At 42.5% G+C, this 17,770-nt stretch overlaps 1 protein-coding gene across 1 annotated transcript in view; it reads right to left on the bottom strand.

Moving 5' to 3' along the window:
* The window catches only part of slc44a1a (solute carrier family 44 member 1a), a 42,783-nt gene that overhangs the window by 22,721 nt on the left and 2,292 nt on the right, over positions 1 to 17,770 (bottom strand). Inside the window, exons 3-8 of the mRNA XM_084319506.1 lie at positions 17,464 to 17,606; positions 13,656 to 13,792; positions 9,737 to 9,830; positions 5,484 to 5,653; positions 1,581 to 1,670; positions 693 to 835 (exon numbers count right to left, since the gene is read on the bottom strand). Coding sequence (XP_084175632.1) covers positions 693 to 835; positions 1,581 to 1,670; positions 5,484 to 5,653; positions 9,737 to 9,830; positions 13,656 to 13,792; positions 17,464 to 17,606 — 777 coding nt within the window. The remainder of the gene's footprint in view (positions 1 to 692; positions 836 to 1,580; positions 1,671 to 5,483; positions 5,654 to 9,736; positions 9,831 to 13,655; positions 13,793 to 17,463; positions 17,607 to 17,770) is intronic.

Here is a 17,770-nt window from a genome sequence, read left to right as displayed (position 1 = left end):
CTGGTGAGGAAGGCTAGCTCCATAGTGGGAGTCGAACTGGACAACCTGGAGTTGGCTGCATAGAGGAGAATGAGAAGGAAGCCGGCCGCTATCCTGGAGAACCCCTCCCCATCCCATCTATGAGGAGCTAGCGAAGATGAGGAGCACATTCAGCCATAGACTCACTCCCAATCATATTTGTATATGTACATATATTGATAATCTGTTTATTTATACCAGGGTAGACTTGGCTAGGGTGGGCTGTACATATGTGCATACTGATATTATTGATAGAGTATACAGAGATCCAGTGGAGATCAGACCTTTATCTTTATTTTTCTTACTATATTTTTTTATTCTTATTATCCTGCCTGTAACTCCCCTCTCCCCTCTCCTGCTTCTGCTATGATACCTGGATTTCCACACAGGGATGAATAAAGAATCCATCTCATCTTATCTTCATTTGCAAACAGGCTACCTAGCAATTGTTGCTATGCGGACAGAATGTTCAGTCAAAGCATTGTGTACTGAATTAGGTTCAACCTCGAACCCTGTATGTAGTGCACCACAACACTACTTATTGCTTGCGAGATGTGCCGTGTTGTTTACGCTAGGCTCTTTAAATCAAAGTATTCTCTAAGAAAGAAGAAAACAAAACCGGCCAGTCCTCACAAGTGGTACACTCGTCACTCGTGTAATGCACAAATACGTACCGTGAAAATAGTAGCAGCGATGGCAAACACCAGCAGCGTTTTAACATTGTCTGAGGCCACCTCTTTCCCGAACACCGACGCGGTGTTGTTATCAAGGGCGTTTTTGTGGTCAACATACAGCCACCAGAGGACCGCTACCCCGCCTGAAACACAGCAGATACAGTGAGTCAACATACAGCCACCAGAGGACCGCTACCCGCCTGAAACACAGCAGATACAGTGAGTCAGCATACAGCCACCAGAGGACCGCTACCCCGCCTGAAACACAGCAGATACAGTGAGTCAACATACAGCCACCAGAGGACCGCTACCCCGCCTGAAACACAGCAGATACAGTGAGTCAACATCTTGGCATACATCCCGTGGAACCGCAGGTTTGGATCAATTCACTTTCAATTCGGTGGATTCAGGTGGAAGTTGCATGAAGAAATTATACTATTATACTAAGGGTAGAAATCCTTTATTTATCCGGAGGGAAATTTGGCACTACATTCTAAAATCTTAAATATATATAAAATACTATCCAACCTGTTGACAAGTACATGAGAATGGATGTTCTAGCATTAGCAAGTAAAGGGTAATTTCTGTTAAAGTCTTGAACTGATCAAATTGAAAGCAAATTCATCCCAACCCTGGTGTGAGAGGAAGAATTATAGAATAACTTATTTTAATTATCTAAAATGTATGCGGACAACATAGTTTACCATTACCTGATGCCAAGCACCTATAATAATAAATAAATAAAATAAATATGTGTCTATATACTGTATATATATTATATATATAAATAACTTGTCAATCAGTAAAAAAAAAAGATAAAGAAGGGATAGCATCAAAACCTATTGACAAGACTGAGAAGCATCCAGATTTTTTTTACGTGAAATTCACCTATAGAGCCGATAACGGTGAGTGCTGTGAGAATATACACCAGGACAGCGGAGATGTACCGGATGACCACCATCAGTATCAGGGACAGAACTGCACCGGAGAGAGAGAGAGAGCACATAGAAAACTGCTTCAGTGAGACACATATCAATACAATCAATATTGTACAACACAGGTACCCAACAGGTACTCATCAGCTAAAATAACAGAGATCCGAGGAGATTCAGGTCTACATTAATTATTATGTTTGACAGCAAATAAAAGTTTAGAAAATTATGGTTTTTCATGATTTATTATTTAATTATTATGGTATGAACTACGTTGGAAATAGGGATGTCCCGAGGCAATCTGGAAGACCGGTATTGGAACTGATCACGCATATTTTTTTATTGATCGATATTGGCTATATTAAGCCTGATCAACCCTAGCCCCTTTCGTGACTGCGTGTAGCCTGGGGCTGTACCGCAGTCACTCTCACGGCGTGAGAGTCTCACGTAGAACGCAACCAGTGTCATAATAAGCGTGGACGGGGGGCTCGCGGTGGGTCAAAAATATATCAGATATGAATTTCAAAGATACCCAGCGTACAATATGGGTTTAACACATCTTTACAGTGTGGTCTGGAAGCTCGGAGTTGCTAATAAACAGTTTAAAACATTGATACTCCACGAGTGGTACTCACAGAGCGAGCCGTGTATTTCCGCCTATAATGCCTGGACCAGGCAGCCAAATGCCTGGTGCGCATGCGCGGTGACACCAATGGCGGAAATACACGGCTCGCTCTGTGAGAACCACTCGTGGAGTAACAATGTTTTAAACTGTTTATTAGCAACTCCGAGCTTCCAGACCACACTGTAAAGATGTGTTAAACCCATATTGTACGCTGGGTATCTTTGAAATTCATATCTGATATATTTTTGACCCACCGCGAGCCCCCGTCCACGCTTATTATGACACTGGTTGCGGCCTACGTGAGAGTGACTGCGGTACAGCCCCAGGCTACACGCAGTCACGAAAGGGGCTAGATCAACCCATGATTCTTTTTGGTTAAAAAATAAATGAAAACTATTAAGGCAAAGCTGTGATGCAGGGTATCGTTTTCTTAAATTCAAATTAATTCATACTGCTTCAAAATTCTTAACGCAGATATATTCAATTCTTCAGCATATCTTACCTACACTGGATTGGTTTTTACTAACTGTAATGCACTTGAAGTGTGTATTATCTAGGGGAAAATAAATATATACTTACAAATATCGGATCAGGACTCTGTATCAAAAGATAATTAATATTAAGCGAATCAGATCAAAAGAGCTTGATTGGGACATCCCTAGTTGTTAACTTTACACAGTACAACTGAAGGGCATGAATGACAATGTCTCACAACATTGTCATTGTTGTATGACAAAACAAATATGTGACCCACCCATATACTGGTGTATATATGTGACCCATATACTGGTGTGTATATATGTGACCCATATACTGGTGTGTATATATGTGACCCATATACTGGTGTGTACATATGTGATCCATATAACTGTAGCTGATCTCTCTGATGACCTATCCAGCCGCGAGAGAGATGACCGCATGCAACAATGCATATGAAGGAAGTAGTCTGATGCTGATCTGAAGTCAGTTTTCAAGTTTATGTTCTACAAAACTGAGGAGAGTAAGCAGATCCCAAATCAGTGTCCAGGGACCGCCGTCATCGCTTAGACATTTCCTGTTTTTTCTTGACAAAAATAACTCCCTTCCTGCTGAAGCCTCGTGAGCAAACAGCATTATATAAATAGAGGAAGTTAAGAAGAACAGAAGAGCAAAACTAGCTCTTTGTCATCAGTTTGTGAAAATTACTAAAAGTAACTCTTTGTCCCAATTTTGTGGAATCACAAGACTAGTCATCAATTCAAATATACTATATATAAATGGCTGCATTTATATCGTGCTTTTATCCAAAGTGCTTTACAATTTGTTCCTCACATTTTACCCATTCACTCACACATTCACACACCGACGGCGGAGGCAACCATGTAAGGTGCCAACCTGCTCATCAGGAGCATTTAGGAGTTAAGTGACTTCGACACGCTGCCCGGGCAGAGCGGGAATCGAAACGGGAACCTCCGAATTAGCTCTACCTCCCTGTCGCCCCCGAAGTCTACATCGTATATATTATCCAACCTTAAAAGCAAACGGTTTCTCAGGGCTAGACGGCTCATACCTCTAGCCTGACAGGGCTCATGTAAAACATTATCTATAGGGACATTACATATTTCAAACCCCGCCCTCTTTTCTTGATCCTTCGATCACAACTGTTGCTTCCCACGAACAAAGAGAAGAGGGCCGGACTTGAGATAAGATAATTAGGGATGAATGCAGGGATTAAAGCAAAAAAATATCTCCTGACTGAACTTTTTTCAGGCCAAGTCTATTCTTATTTTAACCTCCACTGTATTTTTTTTAATAGCGTTAGCGTTTTAAGGGAGCCTACTTGTAGAGCCTACTGTCCTGACTGTGACTATAGACCTACTGTTGTGGTTGTTGTGCCAGGCAGGGAGGCTGTGTGCTGGAGAGCGTGAATGCAAGTCTTGTGGCTAGCTTCTGATTGATGGCGAGCTAGCACCCTTTTCCCATTACTTTGAACCATGAACTAAAAGGCTTGTTATCATACAAACAAGGGACTAAACACGTTTCGCAATTATGCCACAACAACGTGGAACGCCCTACCCACAGCCGTAAAAAAATTTGAATCCTCAGTGTTTCCCACAGGATTTAGTGAGACTGTGGTGGTGGGTGAACCTCTGCCCCTCCAGAGGGGTCCGGGGGCATGCCCCCTCGGATTTAAAAAAGAAATTATTACGTTTTAAAGTTAAATGCATCAATCTGGTGCACTTTGAGAGCAAAATTAAGAGGCTAGATCTATGATGATCTTTGTGCTCAAAACATACATTTGAGCCATCAAAGAAATTAAGCAAACGTGGTTGCCTGTGTTGAACTAGTTTATTTTTTAGAAGAAAAAAAATAGACTGGATTACTATTACGACTACTACCAGTGCCAATACTACTGAAACATCCCTATTGGCAAACTTTATATACAAAAAAAAAAAAAAGTATATAAAAAAAAAAAAAAAAAAAAAAAATACGTTTTTTATTTTTTTTTAATATCAATTAAAATATTATATACATATAATCAAATAGACGGAAATCCGTCTCAAGACGGAACGCTTTAATGCCTGGATACCTCTTTTTACAACATCAATAATACCCATTCTGAGTCCTACACGTACTGGACGACAACGGGTGCGAAACCTATTGTGCCGATAGTATAAACCACCAAACATTATTGAGATATAATCAATAATACAGTTTTCTCCATTATAGTACGCTCAAATAGAACACAAAACTAAATATAGAGAACACATAAAAACGTCAATGGAAAGATGTGAACAGAGACGAACAGAAGCAGCTTTGCTCAGGCGTGAAATTCGACAGGCGTTATTGAACATATTTTTCACTGTTGGGGGGCGACAGTGGCTCAGGAGGTAATCCGGAGATTCCTGGTTCGATTCCCACTCCTCCCTGGCAGCTTGTCGAAGTGTCCTTGAGCAAGGCACTTAACTCCTAATTGCTCCCGATGAGCAGGTCGGCACCTCGCCTCCGCCGTCAGTGTGTGAATGAAACGTGAGGAACTAATTGTAAAGCGCTTTGGATAAAAGCGCTATATAAATGCAGCCATTTACCATTATTAGGTCTGTCAAAAGTAACACAGCAACCTGGCCTTGATTTCCGACCTGTCACACGTAGCTCTTGGTACCAGATTTTAGCATTGGGGAGATTCTGTGATACTGAATACCCCCCTTTTAGCCTGATGTTACCCCATTATTACCCCATATTAGTGCACTGTACCTAACGCCAGCAGACACAGGCCGATGATGATCTCTTTGCTGGCCATCACTCCAGCGATGACCCTGTGCAGGACGCTGTTGTCACTGACGAAGGTGACGAAGGCCTGGGCGAACTCGGCGTAGCAGCCGATGTCCACGGGAACACAGCGGTGGAACACGGGGAGAGACTTACTACACAGACGGGGGAAAAAGAGAGAACGGCGTGAACATTCTTCAGACGATATTTGGGGTGGAGGCTCCGGGCGGTGAAGAAGGAGGTGCCGTTTCAGGGGCGTCCCCGGGATCAAACAAACAACGTGGAGTCTCAACCCGGGAGGCGAAAACATTTGCGATAAAGAAAGCCATTTGCTGTAATTTGCTTAAAAACATGATTTCAATAAAATAGCTAAATAATTCCAAGTAGGTTTACCTTCAACTTATATGCTTGCACAACAGTTTAACGTTGAACACGAAAACAACACACACACACACAGTGAACAGTTTTAAAGCTGGCCCCTAGTTAAAAAAAATAATATATATATATATATATATATATATATATATATATATATATATATATATATTTTTTTTTTTTTTTTTATAAATACATGGTGGCGCTGGTGCATTGTCATATTGGTGCTGCGCCCCTATACCATTGTTTAGGGAAAGCCCTGCTCTTTACTTGCAACGTTGTTGTGGGTTCGAGACGAGTCCAGCTCATGACTTGTGTCATGTTACCAGTTTCATCCTGTCCCTCGTCTCTCTCTCTCTTTCCACTGTCCCACTGCAGACCGCCCACGAAGCAGATGTGTTTTAAAAAAATAAGCCGAGTGATAATAGTAATGAATTAGTCATTAATCTCTAGTGTTAATCTCTTAAGTGAGATAAATACTCGTCTCTGTGGGGCCAAATACCATCTAAAAGTCTCCCCGGCTGCTTCTAATCTCCGTGTCGCCGAGAGCCGGATCAAGTAGCGTGCAAATGAGTGGAACTCGTTTTTCAACAGGTTTGACCAGATGAGCCCCTCCCCGCCGGTGTCCTCCCCCTCCCCCACACCAGACAGCAGCAGCCTGTCCCCCCCCCCTCCCTACCCACCAGCACCACCCCAGCCCACTACCCCAGGAGTAGCCATCAGGCTCCACAGCCGTGGGCATGGACTGCTGCCAAGAGTTGGAGAACTAACAGCTGGTGAACTTGAGAACTGTTAGGACTGACTCTCAACACGAAACACGGCACAGATTCTGGTGCAGTGTGCTACTACACGTGATGGACCATGTATACCATCATCACTATTATTACCATGTTCTACATTCCATTATTACCTCTTCTGCCTGTACCCCCATGCTGCTATGATCTGAATTAATAAAGAAGAACCATTGACTTGACTAGTATGCAAATGATTATTAGCGTTTTTTTTATTTACTACATCAAGTCAATGACCTGAGAAATGTACGCCAGTAGATTGTGGGAGGTGCAGCTCTTGGTTGACTGAAATAATAAACCAGAAAACAATAAGGCATCCTAAATCCTGTTTTTTCAACTAGTCTAAATCAGGTTTCAACTAGTCTAAATCCTGTTTCAACTACCGGTAGTGTTACAAAGGATCAGATTAAACCGAATATATATATTTATTGATTGATATATATTGCATAATATTTGTATATCGTTTGATATCCCTTGTATATTCCTTGTACATATACACGGAATATCCCTTTAGCCTAGTACAGACCATAATATTTCATTCTCCTATTGGACAGCGGTCCACAGGCGCCAAGGCCATGCCTCCAAAGTCAGGTTCAAAGTCACCGCCGGGGACATGCCTGGACAAGAATGGTATTGCGCAAGGATATGAGACAGGAATAAAGCTGGTACTAGTTTATTCATCTAAGCGTATAAATACGGCGCAGGTGAATACAGAAGCACTTAGTCAGAAGTCTTAGTAACTAAAGTAGAAGCCTCACCCACGATACTACGTGCGGTGAAGTATGGCCTGTTTGGCCCCAAATAGAGCATTGAGACCGCGTGCGAATTAATAACTGAAGTGTCAGAGTTTGGCGCTATACCGTCGAGTGCGACATATTCTATTAAGTCAGTAATAGTCTATTTGTGTATAGTGTATCGTGCGGCTAAAGTTCTACAGTGACCAGCATCACCAACGTTTTCCTCGTATCAGCTAGAGTGCTTATCCAGGCTGGGCTGCTTTCATGGCGCTTTCACCCGAGGAGCCCTAGACGAGGACCGTGTGGACATGTACACTGGATTATCTACCCGACGACTGCATAGCCCTTTTCGGCTGGATTATATTTGCTTTTGGTCCTGTAATTAATGGAGCGGAGAATCGCCGACGCCCACAAGTGTGTGGGATTTACCCTGTGAGGAGCCACATCGAGTCTGCCCCTCAGAAGCCTGAGGCAGGCTAGCTTTCTTCCCTGTGGAGCTACAGGCTACGGAGAACAGCTGTATTTGTCTGTGGATCAAGATCTTATTGCACCGTCTCCCGTACTCGGAGTCTCCTTATCATCGTTGACCCAGACTCTATTACCGACAGATCCTCTACCCTTGCTGGCTTACAACCGGGGGGACCCTTCCAGTATCTCCCGCTATATTACTAGTGTACCATAGATATAATTCCCTAAGATTCAGGTTGTATGATTACCTCCTGCGTAACCAGAGAATGGACATTCGTTATTGATTTGCCTACGCACATTCCTTTGCCTTATAAGCGCATTCAAAATGAAGTAAAGAAAGTATATTATGTACCTTTTGCTGCAATAAATACTTAATTACAACTTTGTGTGGAACCGATTTCATTGTGGGGAAGTGTTCATCATTAAGATACCTATGTACTGTATGGCCAGTAGGATGTACATAAAGACGGTAGTGGTTTAACACTTTGACTGCCAGGGGGCGTCTTTAGACGTCTTTGCTGGCGATGCTAAAGTTGCCGGGGGACGCTTTACGTCGTCTTTATATCAATATTTCAAAAATCTGCGATCTGATCCATAATGTCCCTCCGCTGGCCTGAGACACAAGTGTGATCTCCTCTCAATCCTCTAGCGGTTCAAGACCGCCATCTGGTGGCCGATCGGCAGATCGAAACCGGATGTCAACCTTTAACCCGGTAGGACTCACTCCATATGGGGTCCGGGCACTCGCTAATGTTAGAGAGACTCCGTCTTCACACAGTGAACATCGATCGCTGCAAATAACTCGAAAAAACAACATGATTTGGACGTATATATTATTATACAACCTGGAAATGGACCGACTATTTCAACATCCCATAATGGAAAACTGTCTACCCCACGCTGATCGCCCAACGGCCCGCGGAGACTGGGGTGAGTTTTAGCGTGTAATATTACCGTGTTCGACACTAACTGCTATGATGAACATTTGACCCACATTAGATGATTGGTATAACGCTGCCCACGGAATTATAAACGCCCCCTCGCCCATCCGGTCAACATCAGATGACGTGTAGTAACTTCTAGAAGTACGTCTAGTTGGAATTTTTTATATCGCCCCGATTGCCATCAAACTGTATTTCATCATCAATATAATGCATTTGGGGCTATATATCACGTTCTGGAGAAAGCTGCAGAAAGAGATGAAAACATACTTATACATTAGACCATACTTTACTATGAATATGTGAATGAAAAAGTTTAACGTTGCTACACAATGAACAATACATATAGGACTTTGAATGGGCCCTAATAATGGCAATGTAGCAATAGAATTTTAAAAGTTATAGCCCTGCAAAGAAGGGGACTTTCTCCATAGACAAATAGCGCTGGCAATCTATGGTATATCATTAATTTAACCTTAGGCAACCAAAGTGTTAATGATACCATACTTATCAATACAGTCAGGGAATTGTACCCCTCAGTTACAGGTAGTCTAAATGGCCCTCGTAGTCCCATGTGGGCTCACCCATCTGCTAATCCAAGCAGAGTAGAACAAATGCTAAACGAATTGCAAATACTATTTGACCCAGTACAAACCATATTTTGGTTCTAGGCCTCATTTGTAGACTTTGTGGAGTATAACAATTAAATAAAATAAAAACTTGGTACTTCAAACTAATCCTTAACAAAGATAACAAAATAACATGTTATAATCGCATGAAGCCGCCTTGTGAAGATAAGCAGCATGATACTGTTCAAGAAGATAAGAGCCTGTAAGGATCCAGCCCATTAATGGTTAAAATCAGCTCAGGGTAAGTTCATCTCGTTCATAATCTTTAATCAGCTGCTGAGGGATATGCTTGATTACCTTGGCGGAACGGGGAGTTTGGGGCATTTAGTGAATCTCTCCGGGGAGCTCGGATATCTTGTAGGAGTAATATCGTAGGAACAAAGCTCAGAACCTTTGGGGGGGGGGAAAGGGAGAAAAGAGAATTAAAAGCCACGAAAGAGAGCAAGACATACGTAATTGTAAAATGCATATGTCTAAATGTAAAATGTATGTCTAAATGTATGTCTAAATGTAAAATGTATAATGTATGTAAAATGTATATGTCTAAATGTAATATGTATGTCTAAATGTATATGTCTAAATGTCAAATGTATATGTCTAAATGTAAAATGTATATGTATGTAAAATGTATATGTCTCTAGTACTATGCACTCAACACGGTTTGATTACTCAGCTGCCAGCGTTGTACCCTTCCTGCTGACTTGTTGTACACAACTCATAAAGTGGCTTTGGACAAAAGCTTCAGCTAAATGACTAAATGTAATGTAATTGTCAGAGAGATATTGTTAATAGCTATACACCGAGTGTACACAACATTATAAACACCTTGCAAATATCGAGTGGAGTGACTGGAGTGGATCTAATCATAGTGGATGTAATCATAATCATAGCTTTCACTGAATTCATTTAGTTTAAATCATGGGAAACGAGCAGGTGTTGCAAATGTTTTATTTACTCAATGTATGCAAGTGACACATTCTATCACTCCCTCCGGGTAACACACAACGCCATGGTTCTTCAGATTAGGGCTGGGCGATAAAACGATAACGATAACTATCGCGATAAATTATTTCCTCAAAATAAACATGAAACGTGGTCGCAAAGTTTCGATATATCGATTTTCCAAGCTTGGATATGAGCACACGCACTAACAACCAATCAGTGAAGGAGATGGCCGACAGCGGAAGGAGACGTAGAGAGGTAGGACTCAAGTAGTAAACAAGGCTGGCTAGGATAATTAGCTTGCGCGGCGCTATTTTATAGTTTACGTGCCGAGTGGGTGTGTGGCGTGAATTCTGAGGGTAATGGTTAGAGTAGTGTGGGGTATGCGGTGGACGTCGTTGCAATGTATTGGGGCGGAACAGAGTATTTTAGGGTCATATTTAGTACATTATCATGGGATACACCGCTTGGAAACAAGGCTGGCTAGGATAATTAGCTTGCACGGCGCTATTTTATAGTTTACGTGCCGAGTGGGTGTGTGGCATGAATTCTGAGGCCACGGTTATAGTAGTGTGGGGTATACGGTGGACGTCGTTGCAATGTATTGGGGCGGAACAGAGTATTTTAGGGTGATATTTAGTACATTGTCATGGGATACACTGCTTGGAAACAAGGCTGGCTAGGATAATTAGCTTGCACGGCACTATTTTATAGTTTACGTGCCGAGTGGGTGTGTGGCGTGAATTCTGAGGGTAACGGTTAGAGTAGTGTGGGGTATGCGGTGGACGTCGTTGCAATGTATTGGGGCGGAACGGAGTATTTTAGGGTCATATTTAGTACATTGTCATGGGATACACCGCTTGCTCTGGCTAACTGCTAACGTGCGCGGACTGATGACGACATCAACTCGAGACATTCGCAGCAGCAAAACAAGTCTATTAATAGCCCGTCCATCGGTGCCGGGCATAAGAAGTTAATTAAACTTGACAGACATTATATCGACAATAATTATCGATATCGAGTTATATGAAAATAATTTTATCGCAATAACGTTTTTGGCCATATCGCCCAGCCCTACTTCAGATACTGGTGGATTTATTTTTCTCTTCAATAATCTCCAATCCACACGTCAAACTCGCTGGCCGCAAATAACCATGAGGGAATGAGCTTATGAGTCCACTTGAGTAAAACAAGAACTCCACAAAAACACAATAAAAAACGATCATCAAATGACATAATTAGTGTCACGTCTTCATGCATCTTCCTCTCAGACCAGAGTTGAGCCAAACAAATTAGCAACAGGTGTGTGCCTTTAGTGTGAGCCCCAGCTGTGCAGCGTGATTTTTTTTCGTAGCCGCAGTTTGCGAAGACATTCTCTGATTGGCTAGCCCGCATACAGCGAAGAACCTCTCTGATTGGTTTAGCTCCGAAGGGCTCTGGGATAGAAATGTCCGCCTTGTACATATATATTCTCTGCTTCCAAGTGGTTATGCTTTGGCCCTCTTTCGAAGTTGGTTATGCTTAGAGTTTGGAATCAGGGCTGGTGGTCCATTGCCCTGCTCTAAAGGTGCTCCCATAGTCGAGCGGACTGTACGCGGACTGGACTCTGCGAGGTCCACGCGGACACTTTGAGCTTTCATAGTCGAGCGTACCTCCGCAGACCAATTTCCTACATGTCTCGTGCCAGTTTACAAAATTTTTCCCACACTGTTCAACTACTGTCATGTCGTCGTCGTCATCCGATGTCAAAATAAATAGTCTATGTTATCTCCGTTTCCAATATTTCGAAATAAAACTGGCAGTTTTACACACTTCATTTAGGCCCCGTTTAGACGGAAACGCTAGCAGGTGAATCCGCAAAAATATTTTTTCGGATGTGCCTTTCGTTTATACGGAAACGGCGTTTTTACGGGGTGAAACCGCAAAAAAGTGAGACTACCTTCCAGGGTGGAATTCCTAGAAACGCAAAAGCTTTGCGCTCTCGTCTAAACTGTCAAAACCGTATAAATCTGTTAAAACGATGACGAAAGGGTTGTCACGGCTCTGGTCGCGCGTACTGCTTACGTCACAGGTAGCAGGTATGCGCCAGTAGCCGAGACGTAAACAAAGCAAGTATGTCTGACTATATCAACGGAGATCACCTGAAGGCTACATTGGCAGTACTTTTAACCCTTTCACTGCCACACGACAGAAGGTTAACCCTTTACTATCACACAACCGGCTGTCGTGTGGCAGTGAAAGGGTTAAATACACAAGAATCTGTCCCGCGGCGTGAGTGGACCCACTGTCTGTGAGTGACTCTGCTTTGGTCCAATCACATTCCCCATCCACAGTCTGCGAATCAGAGGCAGAGTAGGGCGGGTCTTCACAGCACGTCATGTGACATATGCGCCAATCGTGTGACAGCGAGGCTCCGTCGTTACAGCGTCGTCTGCACGGAGAATTCCACCCCAAAACGCTCGTCTAAACGTAAAATTAAAAGTGCTATTCAAACATCTCAAGCCCTACTCTCACTTGGCACGGAGCGAGTGGTCAGAGTAAAAAGCAGATCGGCGTCACATTAAATGCAGGTCGATGTCAACCAAAACGCAGAGCAGCCTTTTATGCGACACCAAGTGAGCGGCGCGGACATCCGCGCATTAGAAAATTGGAGCTTCGCACTTCGAGTCCGCTTTGGGTCTGCTTTGAGTCCACTTTGAGTCCGCTTTGAGTCCGCTTTGAGTCCGCTTTGAGTCCGCTTTGGGACCGCTTTGGGTCCGCTTTGGGTCCGCTTTGAGTCCGCTTTGGGTCCGCTTTGAGTCCGCTCCGTGTACGGTCCGCTCGACTATGGGAGCACCTTAAAGATAAACTCTAAGCATAACCCACTTCGAAAGAGGGCCAAAGCATAACCACTTCGAAGCAGAGAATATATATGTACAAGGCGGAAGAGCCCTTCGGAGCTAAACCAATCAGAGAGGATCTTCACTGTACGTGGGCTAGCCAATCAGAGAGCGTCTTCGCAAACTACGGCTATGAAAAAAAAATCACGCAGCTGTGCAGGTGCAAGATCTAAAAATGTCCCTGTGCAACAAAAACTAAAATAAACTAAAAATATTTTGTTTATTAAACAAAATAAATATTAAAAGAAAGTAAATTATGGATAAGATATATAAACTAAATGCATGAAATAATGCCATACAATATTTGTGGCAGTTAAACATGCATTTTCGCGCTTTAAAACATGTAAGCGCGCGCAAGAGGATGTTTTCTCTCAAAAAGCATGTAAACTTCTCACCATTGTTCAGCGCAAACTTCTTCAAGTCGTAGTAGGTCTGCAGCTCTGCGTCGGGGCACTTGGACACACACAGGGCTAACGACTTGATCTTCCTGTTTACCAAGTCAATCTTGCACGGGTCCAAAAAGAAGACATACCTGGCGGAATGAAAACATACATTTCAATTGAACCGTTCACTGTAAGTAGGGTTGGGTACCTTTTTTCGGTACTTAACTCTCTGTAATAACAAAAATAATATTATATTTCTCTTGTAAAAAATAAGTCCAAACTTCTCAATTTCAACATTATTAATTTAGAACATTTTATTATTGACTGTTACCACACAAACTAAATTGCATGATCGTGTATTTTTGGTTTTTAAATATCAACATTATCTGGCCATCCTCAGTAAATACTATCAAACTCCTCTGACCTCGTCTGGTCTTTCCAAAGACCCAAAAGACGTGACAGTAATATATACATTTGTGGAATAGGTTTGATTGATCTAGCGTGAATCGGCACTCGGTAGTAGTCAGTAAAAGTACAGAGTCCGGTACCCAACCCTAACCGAAACCCATCGTTCAATCATTTTAATTTTTCTTCCATAAAAAAACATCAGTCTAAATCATTGTTTACTATAAGAGTTGGGCTTGATGCGCATGGAGGGGGCTGACATGGTGACATTTGCCAGCTTGCCGAACAGATCCTTCTCTGTAGCTGAAACGCCTTTTCAGTCAAAGCCCCCATGGGCAATCAGCCCATCAACGCAGCATGACCCATTGTCTTTAGGGACACTGTGCCTTCAGACGGAAATAGATGGAAAGCTACTGTCCCGAAATGACTCATACAATCACAGACGTCGTACACGCACTATATCTGCAAGGAGGCATTTTAGTGACAACTCCAGATTTATCACCACATCATGACAACCTTTTAACCCTTGCGTCGGTTGTGTGATAGTAAAGGGTTAACCTTCTGTCGTGTGGCAGTGAAAGGGTTAACCTTCTGTGTATTGTCACAGTGAAAGGGTTAACCGTTTGGTAGTGCGGCAGTGAAAGGGTTAATGAGATAAACACAATAAATGAGATTCTAGCGCTGACCTAAACATTCAGATAACCCCGAATTACAGAATAAATGTATGGCCGTAGACGCGTGGTAGGACTAGGAGTAGGAGCCGCTCTTTGTTGACTTTATTTTTTTTAAGTACTGTATTCAAGTACATTTTCGAGTAACTTGTACTTTACGTACATATTTTCATTTTAGGGAACTGTATACTTTTACTCCACTACATTTCAAAGGAAATGTTGTATAGTATAGTATAAGACCCAGTGCCTCATCCGTAGCTAACATTGTATTGCACTATCGCAGGACCTTAGCATGTCTTTTACCATGCTTTTTGTAAACTTTATGTACATTATACCTGTTATGTCTTATTCTTATTACTTGTATTATTGCACAAATGTCTTATTCTTATTACTTGTATTATTGCACAATCGCTGCGGGCATGACCACCCGTATTTCACAGTATGCTTGTATGCCGTGACAAATAAAACTCTTAAGTGTACTTTTTGCTCCACTACATTCACCTGAACCCATCAGTTACTACTAGTTACTTTGAAGAAAAATATTTTGCATAGAAAACATGGCAGAAATGTATGAAGAAGATTATATACTTTCGCATTCGCCTGCCAACTTCAAGAGGACGTAATCAGAGCAGCATAACTGGACCACACACCACTTTAACACAACCATTAATCAGAGGAGCATAACTGGACCACATACCACTTTAACATAATCTTTAGTGGCCAATAGATCAAGGAATGAATGTTCCCAAGCACAGGAATACACAAACGTTGTGTAGAATGCATACTTTTACTTTAGATACTTAAGTACATTCAATAGCAAATGCCTTTACTAAAGTATAATTTGAATGGAAGACTTTTACTTTTACCAGAGTACTCATTTATCTGGGTATTTCTACTTTTACTTATAGTAACTGTGTACTTCTTCCGCCACTGCTGAAGACTACTAAACTGTGTGTAAATCGGGCTTTCACAGACCTTAGATCTATGAAAATATGGGAGCTGGAGATTTCTACACAAATTGCAACAACTATTTTGATTTGGCTTACTTGGCAAAACAAAATTACCTTTGTGGGATATTGAATTAAGCTACCTGGGCAATGTGATACCGTTCAGACAAGTGGATAGTTACATGGTTAAAACAACAAAATCGTATCAGCTGTGTGAGAAGAAAGGGAGAGAGCGGAAGGTCAATTGTGTAGCAGCCAATTTGAGTGTGGCTGCCTTGACAACAAAGGATTATTGGTAGTAAATTCGATTACCCACATGACGACATCCTTGCATCCACACAGGTAACACTGAGCGGCTACTCTTTTTGTCACAACAACTTAACCACGGGATGTGAGAAATGACTACGGTAAGTCTTAGGGCCGCTCTATTATGGCAAAATAAATCATATTTATTTTGATCGATATTGGAATCACGATTATTAAAACATGATTACTCATTGATTTGAGAACATAATCCTCATAAATTTGATGTTTCAGAATAACTGGAGCCGTGGCACCTTCCTCCCTCTCAACACCAGCTGCCTGAAACTACTGTGTGGGCTTGGAGGGGGGGGGGGGGCGGAGCGCACCGCTGTGAAGGAAGGATGTGCTGCATTTACAACACAAGACAAAATGAGAGCAACACGCCGTGCGGCAAAACAATCATTTAAAATTGTGTAGCAGCCCATTTGAGTGTGGCTGCCTTGACAACAAAGGATTATTGGTAGTGACACAGTCACACAGATGAGGACAGTGAATGAGATTAGATTACCCACATGACGACATCCTTGCATCCATACAGGTAATACTAAACGGCTACTCTTTCTGTCACAGCAACTTAACCAGGGGGGGTGTGAGAAAGGACTACGGTATGTCTTAGGGCCGCTCAATTATGGCAAAAAAAAATCTTATTTATTTTGATTGATATTGAAAACATGATTACTCATTGATTTGAAAACATTATATGACAACTATGTTTTACCTTTCTTCTCGACCAAAGGCTGCCTTTCTGTCATCTTCTACAAGTTACCAAAGATGTTTCAGAATAACTGGAGAAACACACCGTGGCTCCCTCTTCCCCCCGAGCTGAAACTACTGATCGCGGGAAGTCAAAATCGTCATTGAAACTCACCAGCCCTAGTAAGTCTTCCTGTCTGGACCTGCTTGTTGAATCACAACTATTTATGTCCCGTGTCCCCATCAGCAATTATTGTCCTCACTGGAAGACAGACGAGGACAGCTTGCGATCATCAACGTATCTTGGCGCTTTTTGACCGTTTGCATTCGTTGATAATGATTACATTCTCATGACGACAGTGGCTCAGTCAGGAGGTGAAGCGGTCGTCTGGTAATCAGAAGGTTCCCGGTTCGATTACGGCTCCTCCTGGGCAGCGTCTTGAAGTGTCCTTGAGCAAGACACTTAACCCCTAACTGCTCACACTGAGCCACCTTGCATGGCTGCCTCCACCGTCGGTCGGTGTGTGAGTGAACGGGTGAATGTGAAGCATAATTTAAGCGCTTTGGATAAAAGTGCTCTATAAATGCAGTCCATGACGCCTTTCCAACCAATATGGCGCATTGCAATGCCATAAACGGAGCACATTGCCATGGTTGTTATTTAACGAGCATCACCTGTTATTTGATTACAATCACCCCGCTGTTTGCCTACCAAGATATCTGCAATGACAAGGTCTAAACGGAACACAATGTCACGCAGATTGTTCCAAGTGCGACCCATCAACGCGTTGTTCTACTGACCTCCTTTCCGTCTGGTCCCGGCCACTGAGTTCTATCCCGTCGATCTTGGAGTTCCTCTGGCCGCAGGTGTTGCCGTAGCTGTCGTAGCCGGAGATGAGCCGGGAGGCGGCTCCCGTGGCGATGGCGAAGCCACAGATGCAGCCCTGTGGGAGAGACGCGGGAGAGACACCGTCATCGTATATGAATATGAGAAATATAACAAAAAGGCAAAACTAAAACAAACGCCCTAAAATAAATAACTAAAATAAAATCACAACGTCTGAAATATTTTAATTAGAGCATGTCCAGAGATGTTATGTTGTATATC

Source organism: Notolepis coatsorum (genome assembly GCF_963971535.1).
Source record: "Notolepis coatsorum genome assembly, chromosome: 7".
Taxonomy (NCBI): Eukaryota; Metazoa; Chordata; class Actinopteri; order Aulopiformes; family Paralepididae; genus Notolepis; species Notolepis coatsorum.
Note: the sequence above shows the minus strand (reverse complement) of the source record. Positions and strands in the feature narration are given on the sequence as shown.